General features: G+C 40.8%; 1 protein-coding gene across 2 annotated transcripts in view; it reads right to left on the bottom strand.

The window, feature by feature from the left end:
* Window positions 1–16,165, bottom strand: part of epha10 (EPH receptor A10) — a 182,203-nt gene that overhangs the window by 126,534 nt on the left and 39,504 nt on the right. Inside the window, exons 2-3 of one of the 2 annotated variants that reach the window (XM_085346411.1) lie at window positions 8,605–8,678; window positions 4,443–5,115 (exon numbers count right to left, since the gene is read on the bottom strand). In XM_085346411.1, the coding sequence (XP_085202537.1) occupies window positions 4,443–5,115; window positions 8,605–8,678 (747 nt within the window). The remainder of the gene's footprint in view (window positions 1–4,442; window positions 5,116–8,604; window positions 8,679–16,165) is intronic. The other variant, XM_085346410.1, reaches the window with a different exon arrangement.

Here is a 16,165-nt window from a genome sequence, read left to right as displayed (position 1 = left end):
GTGTAGTAAATTACGGAGGGAAGGAGAGCAATAGGAAGGAATAGCAGGGTGGTGAATGTGATGGAGCTGGATTGTGAAGCATCAAACAAAGATAATAAGAGAATCCGCTGAAGGCATGAGGCAAACTCAGTAATTATATAGAAAGAGCAGCCTGCCTTAATTAGAACAGGATGGAGCTCATGAGTGTGAGAGAGACACACGCAAAAACCCCCACACATAATTACACATGTACATCAAACACACCATTTCTGAGGTAATATATTACATAATTTTTTTGCTCCCTGGTCTGTTCCTGTTGACGGCTATTCATAATGAGACCGAAGAACATATGTGTGCTCCTCACAACGCGTGTCTGACTTGTGAATGCACACAGGGTCAAGATGTACACATCCAAGTCGTCCTACCGCTCTGGTTTTTAAACTCGCTCTCCTTTTTTGGCCTTTTATGTATTTCATGAGGAAGCTAAGTGGACATAAGCTCTAAGTTCTTCGTATTTACACTCATCTTCACAAGCAGCAGCAGTCTTGCGGTCCTCTGAGCAACAGCGGATTAGTTGCATGACCTAAATCTTAAACACCAGGATCTCCTCTTTTCATCCTAGAGATACTTGGTAGTAACTCAGTTGTAAGAGACGACTTCAACACCACACACATTTTTGTCTTTTTTAGGTTTTCTATAATTACACATTCATTCAGTTTTGATGCAGAAAGCCGTCGAACTGGAGAGATGAAAGCCAGACGAGAGCCACCGCATGGCTGGACACATAACAAATTTGCTCTTTTGCTGAGTTTTTTTGTTGTTGTTAAATTAAGTTAAATGTCCTTTAATACCTACACTTCCTAGGTAAAAACTTTATAAAAAGAATTATGACAGCAGTTGCCATAATCCGAAGTAATCCAGCATTCCTTAAATCTTCTGTGACCCTTACAGAGGATGCGGTAATAATCCTCTTCCCTACTGCACTGCACTGCACTGCACTGCACTGCACTGCACTGCACTATCTGTTTACACCATTATCAGTAGCTTCTCACTGGCTCTTCGATATTATTGACCGGGACTGAGACACTTAGTGCATTTTCACTCACTCAGTTAAACAATTATGCTCAGGAGTAAATAAGACATAGAACCTGTGAACACTGTATGCAAACGTACACGGGAATCAGTTGAAGATCACAGCTTTGTTGTGTTTGTTGCGATTTACTGCTTTGCATTCTTTTTTTGTTGTACTTCACAGCAGCTACTCATTCATATTCTTGAAGGACATGTGCATGAGGATGATTGCGACATATATAAACTCAAATGTCCTTGCGCACAAAACATTTCTGTAATCTCACTATCCATTTTTATGAGGTGCACATGGAGACCTGATGTCTTTCTCCGACACACAAAATGAAATTAAAAAAAAAAAAGTGTGTGTGTGTGTCTGCTGTGAGATGTGTCCTTAGTATAAGTGTGTATGAGCAGTCCCAGCGCAATTCCCCAGTTTAGTGGAGCATTACAGCTGATCAATAGCTCTGGTGCAGTGGGAGATGTCTGGGCTTTGGCTGCATATTCATACCATTACAGCTGAAGTGAGGAAAGAGGCACTACAGGGAACGTGTGTGTGTGTGTGTGTGTCAGCAGACCACTCTCATGGATAATGACATTCTCTATCACCTAGTGGACCACACAGTTACTTGCTAAACTGCACCCAGTCAAGGTTGAGCACCGATAGAAGCAGTCTAAAACGTCTCTCTCTCTGAGTCTCTGTGGACTCGCTGGCTTTTCTGTGCCATCACTGAGACTCACTGTCCTTGTCTACTTGCTCTTTTGGCAAGATGCCTGACATGTTCTATTCTCCCTTTACTCCTTCTTTTCCTTTAAAATGTTACTTTTTTTTTGTTGGTTTCCTGTCAGTGCTTTCTCTCTTCATCCATCTGCGCGGTGCTTCCCCGTACCACATTGTTATTCTCCTCCGAGTTTCTCTGTTGGTTTGTACATCAGTCAGATTCTTCTGTCCGCGGCGAAGATTTTATTGTCGAAAAAGCATTGTCAGTAATTACAAAAAGCAGGACAAGCAACACATACTTTATTTGCACACGGCCCAACTGCCAATATCATTAAACAATTCTCAGCTCCAACTGTCAAACTGTTACTGCAGAACCAGAAAATGTGCAACGCAGCCAAAGTTCTGCACGACTTATCACCAACTTTACTATTAATACTATTTATACTGGATTTGTTTCCTTAACTATTGGTTCCTCTCAACAGCTAGGTGTTTTGCAGAACTATTGTTGACAGAAACTTCATAAAGTTAATATTGTTACGGCCCATCATTTACAATGACAGACAAGATATGTGATGAATTACCATATCGGTTGTTAGATCCCACTAAATGAAAGCATTCCAAAAGCGGCATATGGTACAATCATACCAAAAAATGTTAAGGTTAAGAAAATATTATGTCCCTGCTATGACTTAGATGAGAAAACAGCAGTCTTCACTGGAAGATCATGCGATGTACAAGTCCACAGGTAATGCACAAGGTCATCGACATCCCGAGGTGTCTGAGGGAGAACACTTACTGCAAACGACCCCGAACGTGATGGGTTTCATGGCAACGGCAACAAAAATTGTTGCTCACCTGACTTCTTCCCCAAAATGAAAGTATAGTTAAAGGCATGCTGCTTTGACACAGCAAAGAAGACGTGCAGAGGGAAGTGGTCAGAATGAGACTTCAAGGAAATGACCTGAAAACAGCAGGAGTGCTGAGAGCTGTGCAGAGCTTCAGACAGAGACAACCTTGAAGTGGACAGCAGGCAAACTGAATCCAAGTAAGGTTTTGACTTTTTATGGATAGACTCACTGAGCCTTTTAGCTATGTTGCCGTTTCTTATATATTTTAGTTAGTAGCACAATGAGCTTCACTTTGGAATACAAACACGCTGATGTAAATTACTATTGTTAATCAAATACACAGAATCAATACATTTTTAATAAAAAACCACTGCAGGGATCAATATGAGATCACCGCACCAAGTTCAACAGTCTAAATTACTGTCCCATGACTGCACGTTACAGTCTAGTCAAGTGACTCCAACACCCACATCACATTGCACAATAATTCAAGATGGGGTGTGAAAACTAACAGCGAGAGTCAGGCGTTCAAACTGCTGCTATTATATGAGCAATTGTGACAAAAGATCGCAATACTGTCCGTTTCAGTTTACGTCAGAAAGCAACACATCAAACCACCCGCTAGCTTACTAATGGCAGCACTTCGTGTAGGTGTGTCTGTGTGTTAATCGGGACATTTATGCCTCATGAAAGAAAGATGTGTTGTCAAGCTTGGGACACGGCCTTCTGAAGAAACAGTACACAAAGTCATTGTGTTCACATTCACACACACCAGGCTCTTCACACTTCTCATACTCACGGTACACACACCATGCCTCACATGCCAATATTTGTGACAACGTTTGGACATAAACACGAAATATTTTAACATCTCTGACAAGTCAAGATCCTCGCAATCGATGGCACTGTCAGTATAGAACAAAAGGAGGCACAGTTTGAAAATGAATGAGAAAGGTGTCTTTGTACTTCTATTGTCTGCCCTCTAAAAACATGACCACTGCGGATCGTTCTTCTTGTCTAAACACTCGTTAACATTGATTTCTCCTTTCTGTCCTTGCTCACCTGCACTTATTCCCTTTCCCTCGTTCACTCTTACAGTATCTGCTGTATCTCTGTGTGTGTCTCAATACAGATGTCAATTTCAGAGTCTTTTTAACTAAATTCCTGCTCCTTTTTGAACATGGACGTTATTTGGAGTTGTGGTTGCTCGTTTTCCTTTTGTTTGCTTTGTTCATTTGTCTCTTTTAATTCTTTTTTTTATACTTTTTCAACATGTTCAAAATAAAGATTCAATCAATCAATCAATCAATATATCTTCAACAGAACTATACAGCTTTATAATATTTGTAGCTGCTAGCAATATCTGCCTGAACCTCCAATGTAATTTGGAATTTGGATTGGCTCTAATGCAAGTGGCACTGCCATTTAACACATGAAAAAAATGCCAATTTCACTTAGTTTGCATACAAATCATCAGTTTTGATTGCAATGCAATTATTTGCTGTATTTTGTATGTGCTATTCAATACACTGACACCGGTTTCTAGCAAAAATTCAAACCAAGTTGTGTTTAAAAGAAAACAAACAAAAAAATCACACACAGTTTTTGTTTTTTTCCTGTTGTGTTCCTGCTCGCTGTTAGTCCAGAGCATTCTATCAAAGAGCTAAAACACATGAAAACATTGCTAATTCTTTCTTTTCTTTATTCAGTATTCTGGATTTGTTGCTTTAGTTCATTTCCAACACAACTCCTTTCTCGTTGCTTGTATTTGCTGCATTCTTATTCGTGTATCCACACATCCCACTATCTGATTTTCCATTCCCTACCTTCACAGCTGCTGTGTCCCTCCTCGTAGCCGGCGCTGCAGCTGCACTTCCCAATAGGCACCAGCCATTCACCTTCGGCACTACAATGCATCCTGGGAGGGCTGTCTGTGTCAACTTCAGAGTTGTTAACACAGGTGCCGCGCACCTCTACAAGCGTGGCAAACGCTGCCTCGGCCACTGTATCGGGGAACACTGCCAGGTTCTGGACGGTTGCGAGACAGCGTTTGTAGTAAACCCGCACAGCCACCAGTGCCACGCAGGCACCGACATCCTGGAATGCCAGGTGGAACCCTTTACGATTGAGGTGGCCGATCTCGCGCACCTCTGTGTTCAGCTTCATCTTCCTCTCACCAAGATCACCCTGCGTGAAGCTCTCATCAGCAGCAATGGTATCTATCTTGGTATACCGGTCCTCTCGCGTCACACCTCCAAGGTCCCTGTCTGACTCGACATACAGGAGGTTGAAGGTCTCCTTGCAGGTGCCTGCTACACCAGGGATGCTGTTGCAGTCACGCAGAGTGAACTGGAGCTCCACAAAAATGCGCTGTCCACCTCGACGTGCCACCCAGCCCGTCTGCAGCCAGTTGTTCTGCTGCGTGGGCTCCATCACATTGCACACCTGGTATGTCCGAATGGGCTTATACTTCTCATCTACGCCGCTTATTTCCTCCCACTGTAGGGATAAAGATTTGGGCAGAGGGGAAAAAAGACACAAAATCCTTAAATGTGAGGTATAGAAAAAAGAAAATCAAGAAAAGGAATATGGGAATGGAAAGAGACATACTGCATTTTACAAACCATGAATAAGCAGCAAGGAGCTTAGTAATAACATGAAGGACTGACAAGAAGAAAAAAAAAACAGCAAGAAACAGATGATAAAAATGTTAAATGACAGCAGAAAGAATAGATATGCAAACAGGAGTGAGTAAGTTCAGGTTAACAGTGTAATGACATAATCTGATGAGTGAGTGTTTGAAATAAAAATCATTGGTTCTCAGATTGTCTAATAGTGTCACATAATGAACAGGCTCAGTCATCGTGAGTCTTAAGTGGTGTTTCTGCAACTGTGGGTCAGACCTTAGTCACTTTCTTTCGATCTCAGACTGCTTGGCACTTAAACTAATGGCATTTGTGTTCAATGTTTGTATAAACCAGGGGTCGGCAACCCTAGGCACGCGTGCCACAGTTGGCATGCGAAGGGTTAACTGATGGCACGACCATAGCTGGACTGGCCATCGGGCATACTGGGCATTTGACTTTTTTTTCTTTGTAACGGTATAAACAATAAAAGGTGGTGGATTGGCCAGATGCTGGTCGGTGTGTAAAAATAACTCAGTTGTTTGGTGGTGGCTGTGGCGGAGCTTCCACAGATTCAGTAATCTGTGGTGGAGGCCAGCAGGTGGATGAGAGAAAGGAGAGGCAAGAGGAGAGACCCGAGGCGGCCGCCGGTCCGAGTGTCAGGTGAACTGAACTTCAGGTAAGAAGTTATGACCTGCAGTCTATCTGGGTCAGATATGAACCAAGTTTAGGTGGAGTTTATTTTTGTTGTGCTGACTTTTTACAGTCAGTTACAATAACTCGTACTGCGTGCTAGCTAGCATGACGGAGTTTCTATACAGCTGGGTGGTTGCTACTTCAATCATGAAACTGATCAATGATCAGCTGATCGCCTTTTTTCTCTTTTGTTTATCGCCCACTTTGCGCCAGAAAGAGGAAACCGTCGAATGTCGCGCTAAACAACAGCAGCACGTTTAAGCTTGATCAGCTGTTGTTAGAATGTATTTAATATTACTTTCTAGTAGCTGATGTTTGCTGGAGCCACAGCTGTAAAGCTGCTGGTCATGATGTCGGTTTGGTTATCTTGTGAGAGGAAGATGAAACCAGGAGATGTCTTTACTGAATCATCAGAGCTGAACAGGTGATGGAGAAACAGGTTTGCCTTTTAGGTGACATGAATGAGTTGAAGGGAAGTTATGAACTGTTCCTGAGAAACAAATAACACCAGGATCTGTTTCTAAGTAGCTGACAGCTGGTAACTGTGCAGGGGTGGGTCTAGCAAAGTTTTGCCAGGGGGCCAGGTAGGACATTAACAGGGAAAGGGGGGCACAAAGAAATACTTTCTTATTCTCATTTAAAATGTCTAGCTTTTAATAAATAATTCTCTGAAGCTTATGATAGATGTATGATGTATGATAAAAATCATACATATAACATCGAAGCAGCTGGAATCCATAGCTGTGTGTGTTCATGGAGCTTGCATTTTCACCTGCTGGACATCACTACCTGACAAGTTTAACTGTCTTCAAAACATTGCAGAGGCCTTATTGACAGTATTTGGCTCTACATATCTGTGTGAGTAGATTTTCTCTCACATGAGTCTCCTCAGGTAGCCGTCTGAATGCTGGACACTCGGAGACCTGTATCTCTGAGTGGGAGACCAGAGATCACATTAACATGTTTGTCTCTGTATTAACAGACATGCCATATTGGCCCAGTTTATTTTTCTTATCATTGTTGTGAGGAGACCATAAATAGCTTTTGTATTTTCTGTTGTACAGTTCATTTGCTGTCATGGATAAAAAGTGTCCTTTTTTTTGGTTTCAAAATAGCTGATAACTATTCGCTGATTGCTGCCAACATCTGCGAACAAATATAATTCTATAAAGTGGTTCTATATAGTGTGTAACCGTTAATATAGAGCGTTATTAAATTTATCGCTAATGCAATCATATGGCACACTGACCTCTGAGGAAATTCTAAATGGCACTCGTCATCAGAAAGGTTGCCTACCCCTGGTATAAACGCTTCATCCCACAGTCTTGTGATTTATTCACAAGAAACGAATTTAGAAAAAAAGACACAGCAGGCTTAATTAAAGGGCTTTGTTAGTTGGCCTTCAGCCTACAGATAGTTTTTATTTATTTATTTATTTTTTGCAGCTTTGGTGTAGCCTAAAATATTGATACTATATCGGTACTGACAGAGATTCTCTGTTCTAAAGAACTCTCTGCACCTTGCTGAATAGATTAAGAGTGTTTTTTGTCTAAATACTGGTCCAAATAATTGATAATTACTGGCCTGTTTGCTAACAAAAGATTATTATTAGTAGTTGTTGCTTTAGAAGAAGTGGTAGTAGTAAAAAGAAATCTGATGTATGTGCACACCCTATTTCAGCCATTGGGACGGAGTCACAAGTATTCTCTTCAAGGTGAGGAACCACTGAATAATATAGCATTTTATTTATCTTTTAAATGTATTTTATTTTTGAGGAATTAAAAGTTTAAACTCCTCTGAGCACTCTAAGAATGCTTTTTATAGTTTCCTAATATTTGCCGTAGGGCAGAGTTTGTTTTTCTGATTTACTTTCAGTCTGGAAGAGCGAGAAAAATTTAATCAAATATATAATTTATCCATCAGATGAATGATTATGACTCCATGTCACTATTTGAATTACCGAGGCGCTCTTGACAGAATTGAAAGTGAACTGAGCAGCAAATATGAACTGCTCTCCCTCTCTCATAAATACACAAACGTGCACAAAGCAAAAGAGTAGAAATGGATTATCTCCAATGGTAATGTGATCAGCCCCTCTCCTGTCAAGGTGACTATATCAAAGTGGGTGCAGTGTGTTCTCTATCACTGCTACTGGGACATGTAGGTGAATCACACAGTCACATTAATCTTATGCATAGTGGAGCACGTAGTGCAGCAGTCATCTCAAACACAAGTGCTTCAGCAACCTCTATCCTAAACAATGCACATTTAAAAGCAGTGATGTTATTCATATAATAGACTTATCAAGTGTGTGTGTGCATGGAAAGGCCAACTTGCAGGTGACACGTGGGTGACAAACTGCTCTGGCAAAAGTGCTCCTGCATTTATCTTGCAGTCATAACTTAGTGCAAAGGGTTTTACGGACGAAATCGATCGTCACAAAAGGCCATTTATCTGTGGCAGCACATCTGTGTAGCTGATTTGGACACTGCTATATTATAGTAGCCTGGATTAGTCCCAATGATTAATGATAATGATGAGCTCAGCACTGGGGACAAATTGAAGAAAAGGTGTGGAAAAGTAAAGTAACAAGCTGTGTGGAGGCTGGCAAGTAAACACATGCATCTACAAATGAAAAAAATGACATGCAGGTAATGAAAAATGCAACTATACTTACTCCATTAGGGGGATAGGACGTCCAGCCGAGCTCTGCTTGAGTCTCTTTAGAATTCAGCAGCACCACTGCAGGAAATTACAAAAAAGGGGGGAAGACAGACATGAGTTAGACGACATGTGGCATTAGAGTGTATTTGCCTTTATTTTTTAAATACATTTCCCAACAGTGTACCTCACCTGCATGATAACAAAACTCAATTAACACTAACTCAAGCAAATAATAGTATTAAATTAGTCATTTACAGTACATTTGCACAATGGTTCAGTTTTATTTGGCCTCTGAAAGTGCTTGGAGTAAATATGAATAACACAAAGTGCAAAATGACACGTCAGGTTTGGAATAATGAAAGAAAGGCATTAACACTGAGAAAGGTTTGACAAAATCTGTTGAGAGTGAACCTGTCCTTTGATAAATGCATTAACACCATCTGTTGAGGATTTAAGCTGGACAAAGCGCTTTCCTTTAGCCCCTGGCTTCACACACAACACACAGAAAACCACAAACAAAACAAAACAGAACCATAGAACTTTTACAAAGAGTCGGGAGAAAAAGAGCACCCTTATTTAGCTTTCAAGAGTGGAAAACAGGAAATGCAGTTTCTTTTCAGCACAGAGAGACAAAATGTAAACTTTGAAGCTGGTTTCAGCACCACGGACAGCTACATAAGAAGCAGACTGCAGTGAGTGAAAGCCGGCGTAAATCTCCCTGTTTAAAATCAGCCAAATAACGGATACAGCAAAGTTTCTTTAAAGAAATATCTAGGAGTTAAGCTACATTGTGTTGCCTAAGGTACACCACTGAAGGACAATAACTACAACACCATTCAAAAGTCTTGAACCACTCGCATAAGTGGAAACGCAGTATATGAGGCAAAAACAGACCTCATTAGAGTTGCGCAGAGTGCAATTCTAATGATGTTTGAATGTTAATATTTGGTATGAGATCACCTTTTAACTTTTTAGCACAGCCTGAACTCTCTTATGCAAACTTTCTTGGAATTTCTTCAAGTAGTCTTCGGCAATAGATCCTGAGGTTTCTTGAAGGACATTTAAACCTCTTCTATTTTGTGTTTGCTAGCTTTTGTTCAATTCTTAGTAAAAAGTATCCCACACTCCTTCAATAATGCTGAGATCTGGGCTGTAGGGAGGCCAATCCACAGATAGTGCTCCACTGTGTGTGTTTTTTATTCAGGTAAGAATGGCTTCTCGATAGCCACCAGTTGATCCATGTAACGTTTGTACAGCAAACAGTATATGGATCAACTGAAGGGCCAGAGGCACCCCTCAGGTCCTGCGCCGGGTCCTTGCTGGATTTTATTTTCCAGTTTCCTTTCAGATAATGTCAGATGTTATTCATCTGCCATAGTTAATTTTTTTGTCCTGTTACTTCTTCATTTGTCATGTACTTGAATCCGAAATATTATTTAGATCTCTTTATGTTGATATAATATATAATTAAATCATTCAATAGCAACAAAGGTAGATACTGGTACAACGAATTTCAAGATTAAGTATTAGATCAAAATATTCATCAAGAAAGCAAAACCAAAGTAACTCTCATTTTATTAAAAGATCTTAATACCCGTTCTACCAAATTTGAAAAAGGAACCAGAGTTCATTAGCGAGGACGTATCTGAGCAGTCGCACTGAGAACAGTTGTCGTTTTACATTCTGTTCTATGTGGCAGGCGTGCACGAGAGCCATCATCAGCACATTTATCTTAATCTATAATCTAATATCAACATCTGTAGTGACATATGGTGAGCTGCATTAACGCCTGATTTTTAAGGGATTTTGCTGATATTAAAATTAACCATGCTTTAAGCTTGTCTGCTTAAACAGACCCCCACCCCCACTCCACTGGCGCACACACACACACACACACACACACACACACACACACACACACACACACACACACACACACACACACTGAGAACCAGGCTCTCTTACAGTGTTCTCAACACGTACATCTTTGAGGGAATCTGCGTTGTGACAACCAGACAAAGCCATTTTTTTCCTCCAGACTTCAAGGAACACGCTGTGCAAAGATTGCTTTTTATTATCCTTGAAAGTGCTACTTTCATTCTTTTTACTTGGCTTTAACTTTTATGTTCTGCTTCAACTTTCAACCACTTCAGGAGATTGTAAGGGCTATCAAAAATAACCTGAGCGACACAGACTGCAGTTAGAGACAGACTCCTTGAGAAGTAACAATTTCACCTTATACCGAGCAATTCTTGGTGTAAAGATCTTTGATCACATACGCAGCTGCTACATGACAAATATCTGGCTTCGTGGAAAGTAATAACAAGGCACAAGGACATCCTGATGAGCAAAAAACAAAAACCAAAAGCCTACACAGTCTGACTCAGCTGTATAAGAAGTGGTGACTAAAACCTGTGGCTGACTCACGCTCTGACAAGAAGAATATGCACTCTGGCTCAAATGTGTGCAGATGTATCACTATTTACTGTAAATACATTTTCTTTATTAGGGCCCGAGCACTGAGAGTGCGAAGGCCCTATTGTATCTGCTCCGTTTCTTCTTATTATTATTCAGGCAAAACAAGGGCCTTTTTCAGGGCCTAAACATGCTCAAAAACCCTTGAAATTTTGTACACATGCCAGGTCTGGTGAAAAATTTTGTATTTTAATGGTTTTACATATGAGCACTGGGAAATGGCTCTAGAGGGCCACCTATGCCTTGTTAAATGCAGCCCTACAACCACATCGTTTGAGCTACATGTATGAAATCTGGCACACATGTGTACCATGCCAAGACGAACAAAAAAGTCTGGGGGAGCATTGACGCAAACCCAACAGGAAGTCCGCCATTTAGAAGTGAACGTGACATTTTGACTCTAATTTTGCCATTTCCATGCCTCGAACTTTTTCGAACTCCTCCTTGGGATTTAGTCATATAAGCTTCATATTTGGTCAGTGTCAACTACACAACTGGGCCATGTTAAATTGTGGAGCTTTTGAGTTTTCGTTATACGGTGAGGCCGTGGCGCCACGGCGAATTTCGATGACTCGCCATGAAAATCTTATTGCCTCTCATTCTGTCATACATTATCCGATCTGGACCAAAGAGCACACATATGATAAGGCTCCGCCCCTGAACATATTTCAACTGCCATTTTTGACATCAGGGACAGCGCCACCTAGTGCCAACAGGAAATGTCATGTTTTACACTTTGGGGTACAGTATTGTGATGGGTGACATCTGCAGCCTCAAATTTCTCCAGGAAAGCCTTAAGGAGTTGGTCTTGGGTTACAGTGAAAACTGTGACTTTTCGTGAAAGGGTGTGACCCCAGCAGCATGGCGAACTTTGATGTCTCACCATGAAGAAACAAATTAGTGTAAATCAATGAAATCCAGTCTGATCAGTACCAGACTTTACAGGCATGATGTCAGACCCGCCCTGAACAGATTGATGTGCCCATTGTCAGGAATACGTAGAGCGCCACCTAGTGGCAACAGGAAATGTCATGTCTTTCACTTTGTTGTATTGATTTTCAGAGGTTCATCGTGGCCACCTCGAAAGCGGTGAATATCACCATCAGTCCTTCATGATGCTTCAGTGTGAAAATTGTGACTTTAAACTGAACGGCGCACCCTGGTGGCAACGCGGTTCACCATGAACAATGAAGTGCCTTTTGAGGGGCTTGGAAAGTTTAAAAAGGCGCACACCTCCAATTTGATGAGGGCTATCTTGTTATGTGATCATTTTCCTTGAATAGCGCAAAATGGCTCCACAGCGCCCCCTACAAAATTTCAAATCATCAGCCCCTGCTCTGTGTTTTATGTACGAGTCTGAAACCTGGTAAGTTTATGGAAGATATTGAGATGTACAAAAAAAGTCTCTTGGAGCAATATCCCAAATCCTACAGAAAGTCAGCCATTTTAAAATTAATGTGTAATTTTGGCGACATTTTCCCCACTCATCAGGCACCGTACTTTGACGAACTCCTCCAAGGGGTTTCATCAGATTGACCCGATCTCCAGTGCGTGTAATCTAAAGACCTTTGTGATGTTAAATTGCGAAGCTTTTTACGTTCAGGGAAACGGGGTGGTCATGGCGTTTCAATCACTCGCCAAAAAGCAGTAATCTGCTGTCACTCAAAAAGACAATGTCCAATCTCTCCCAAAGGTCGCAGGCATGATTAGACTCGAGCTTGGAAAGGTTTGTTATGCTATTTGTCAGTAATGGTTAGAGCGCCACCTAGTGGGAGGACTATAATCATGATTGAATGAGATGAAATGTTAGCTGGTGGTTAAATGCATGAATTCCATCAATGTGACATCTGATCGGACGTGCTGGTTTTAGGTGTTGGGCATGGCTCGACGTGCCGGGCTGCGAGGGCCCTCATAACGCTGCTTTCAGCTTTAATATTATTATTGTTATTACTATTTTTACAAGACCATAACTGTATAGAGATTTAATAGACTTCTATGCAATGCTATTGCAGTTTGTATAGCCAAAATCTTCAGAGGACAATGCAGTTTTCATTCTTCTTATTTTGGGATTTGCTTGAAAAGGAGACACTAGAGCACTGGATAGGGATCAGGGAAGCCTTGCTGGAAAATTAAAGATCCTTTACAAAACACTTAATTTCATTGTTTTTGGGTTAACACCAAAGGGTGCCCAAAGCATGCTTCTGTGGTTCGCTGATAACACAGAAGCATTTGGAAAAGATTAGAGAGGGAGAGGGCAAAGGTGCTGGAGAGACACAGAGGAAGGCTGAGGCAGAAGCCAAAAGAGAGATGATGAGAGAAAATAATCAGCAGAGGAGGGCAAAGAGAAGAAAGAAAGAGCCAACAAGTGAGAAAGAACGAAAAAATAACAGTTGGAGAAAGGGCTGGAAAAGGAAAAGGAAGAAGTGAGAAATGAGCACATGAAGTGTACATAAATGAATACGCTGGATAATGCACAAGGGATCGCTATGTCTTCCTGAGCAGTCAGACAGTCAGTCAAAGAGAGACTTGCAGGACAAAGTTGGCCCTGTAATCACACATTGAATACATAAGTCTGGTAATCACAGTGTAGTTAGACAGACTAATGGGCCTTTAAGGGCAGTAGGAAGAGAGAGCGAGAGAAAAGATATCCAGAGAGGATGACAAAAAGTCCGGCAAAGAAAAGCTAATCTGGTGAAGGAAGGGTCATCAAAAGAGGGAAAGGGGAAGGGAGGGAAAGGCAGAGAAAGAACATATGACACAGAAATAAAAGCTCTCGTACGCTGTGACACATGGCCTCAACTTAATAGCCACGACACATTAGTTTTACTAAATAATTTCAAAAGGCTGTTTTGTGAGTAATTACCTTTCAGTGTTTCTTTTTTGTATGATTTTGGTCTCAGGCCTATTTAGGACCCACAAAATGAGGCTGACTTTCATCACCAGCAGATAAAACATGATCCCTGAAGAGTAACAGAGGCTCCTCTGCTTTGATCACACAATGCTGACAGTGTTAATATAGAATACTTCATATGAGAAAAGGACACAATTATGTTGCTAATGTTTTGATGAAAAATTAAAAAACAACAACAAAAAAAGTCATCGTTCTTTATTTTTCTTCTTTTGAGAAATATGTTATAATTAAGATGATATCAGTCACAATTAGCATGGGAAGGCTCAGAAAATTCGACATTGCTTAAGCAAATTCTATCTTTACAACAGTCTTTAAAGTAACAGCTATCACTTTAGCAGCTTCTCTGTCAACCAGTTTGGATTAGATCCATGCAAAGGGATGGCTGAGTGAAATTAGTGGTGGGATTTCAGTGAAAAACTATTTATTTTAAACCAAATTTGATTTTTATGAAACACAAAATGGTAGCATTGGAAGCACATGTCATCATTCTCATTCTCTCTGTATATATTTTCTTTCTATGATCACAGTGTGATCGCTCTCACTTTTGCACTCTCTCTTTCTTTTTTTATTTATGTATTTTACCTGAAAAGTTTCATTGAAATTGAAACTAAAATGTAAATGTCTCTTTTATCATCCCTCCCCTGGTCTCATCCACATTTTGATCTTTCTCTGATTTCTGCGGTGTACTAATTATCAGCCTTGCTAAAGAGGATGCGACGAGGAAGAGATAGCCGTAGGAGAGAGGTAGACTGCAGCACTCACTTCAAGTATTCACAAGAAAGGGAGGGAATGTGTTGGTGCACCAACAGCAATCTAGAAGAGGTAAACACTAAAATCTGGCCTTTGTCAAGTGTGCAGCCAGCACTTACACAGCTATTTTTTTTTTCTTTTTCCTTTTAGTGGTAGACAACAACATGAAGACAGCTCTGTCACAGGGGCCAATTTCAAGGGCTTGCAAGGTTAAGGGTTCCCATTCTTTGATTGAACTAAGTGTGTGCAGCTATTAAACTGTGAGTAAAAGGCGCACTTCCAGGTACTTAGTCTGAAAAAGGAAAAGGGTAGAAGAAGAAGAAACAGACATGAATCGCAATGATCCACAGCCCTACATGTAATAAATTTGCGTTTTGCTCAAATATTCTATAACAGGCTAAATAGTATTTCACTCTGGTGAAACAGAGCTCTTACTAGCCAGCATACAACTGGGAAGACCTGGGGGATCTGGAGGTTCAACCTGCCTATAGAGAAAGCGCTGAGACTGGAATAAGCACAGGCTTCCAATGCTCCATGTGTCAACTGATGTCCAAATATTACCTTTCCTATGTAACATATTCCCATGTAACCCATAAAAACTAACATTTAATCAGGAACACCTTCTTGTAATCTTTCACATAAGGGTAACCAGCTTAGTACCATTTTCCTGTGGGAGAAAGAACAATGACTCACAAGTCAGCATAAGCAGGCAGGTGGAGTGGCAGATGGCATAATCGCACGACCCTTAACCTAAAGCCTGTCCCTATCCTGGATAGGATAGAGAGAGGCTTATTTTCACTTTCATTTTGCTTTTTAACGTTCCCTTTTGGGGTTATGCACTAAACGTACACGGTTAGGTTTAAGAAAAAAAAGTGCTTGGCTGAAAAGCAAGTCTTTCACAACATTAAATACCTTTTAAACTTTTTATTTTGAGATGTCGTGGATACCATATACACATCCTTGTTACATATCCCAATTTTTCCCCATGGTGTCTTGGTGTCTGTTTCAGAGGGACTCCTGTTGAACTGTATGGGACTATTCAGTGTGTTGAAAGATGCCAACAAAAGGGACAAACACTGCTATAAGATATAATGCCAACGGGTCCTGACAATGTGTGAATATCTAATGACTTGCAAGAGAGATCTGGTTGATATGACAGGTTGAAATCAAGACAAAGAAAGACCTTAAAGGGGTTATGTTGTACTTTTTTTTCCTGCCATATATAGATGATCATGTTACAGTTTCAAAGAGTCAAAGCAATCCCTAGTAGCTGAAAGTTCAAGATTCAGACTGCTCTAAATGTTCAGTTTGAATTGAATAAGCGGAAGAGGATGGATAGACTGATGGATTTAAATGAGAGCACATGAGCAAGAGAGCAAAGCAACCTGCTGTTCAAATCTTCTGTTTATAAGCAGCAGCCAATGAGAAG

The sequence above is a fragment of the Diplotaxodon limnothrissa genome, linkage group LG22 (genome assembly GCF_057381915.1).
Source record: "Diplotaxodon limnothrissa isolate DT_005_m linkage group LG22, D_limnothrissa_male_GT1.1, whole genome shotgun sequence".
NCBI lineage: Eukaryota > Metazoa > Chordata > Actinopteri > Cichliformes > Cichlidae > Diplotaxodon > Diplotaxodon limnothrissa.
The sequence above is the reverse complement of the archived record's forward strand: the minus strand, read 5'-3'. Positions and strand labels throughout refer to the sequence as shown.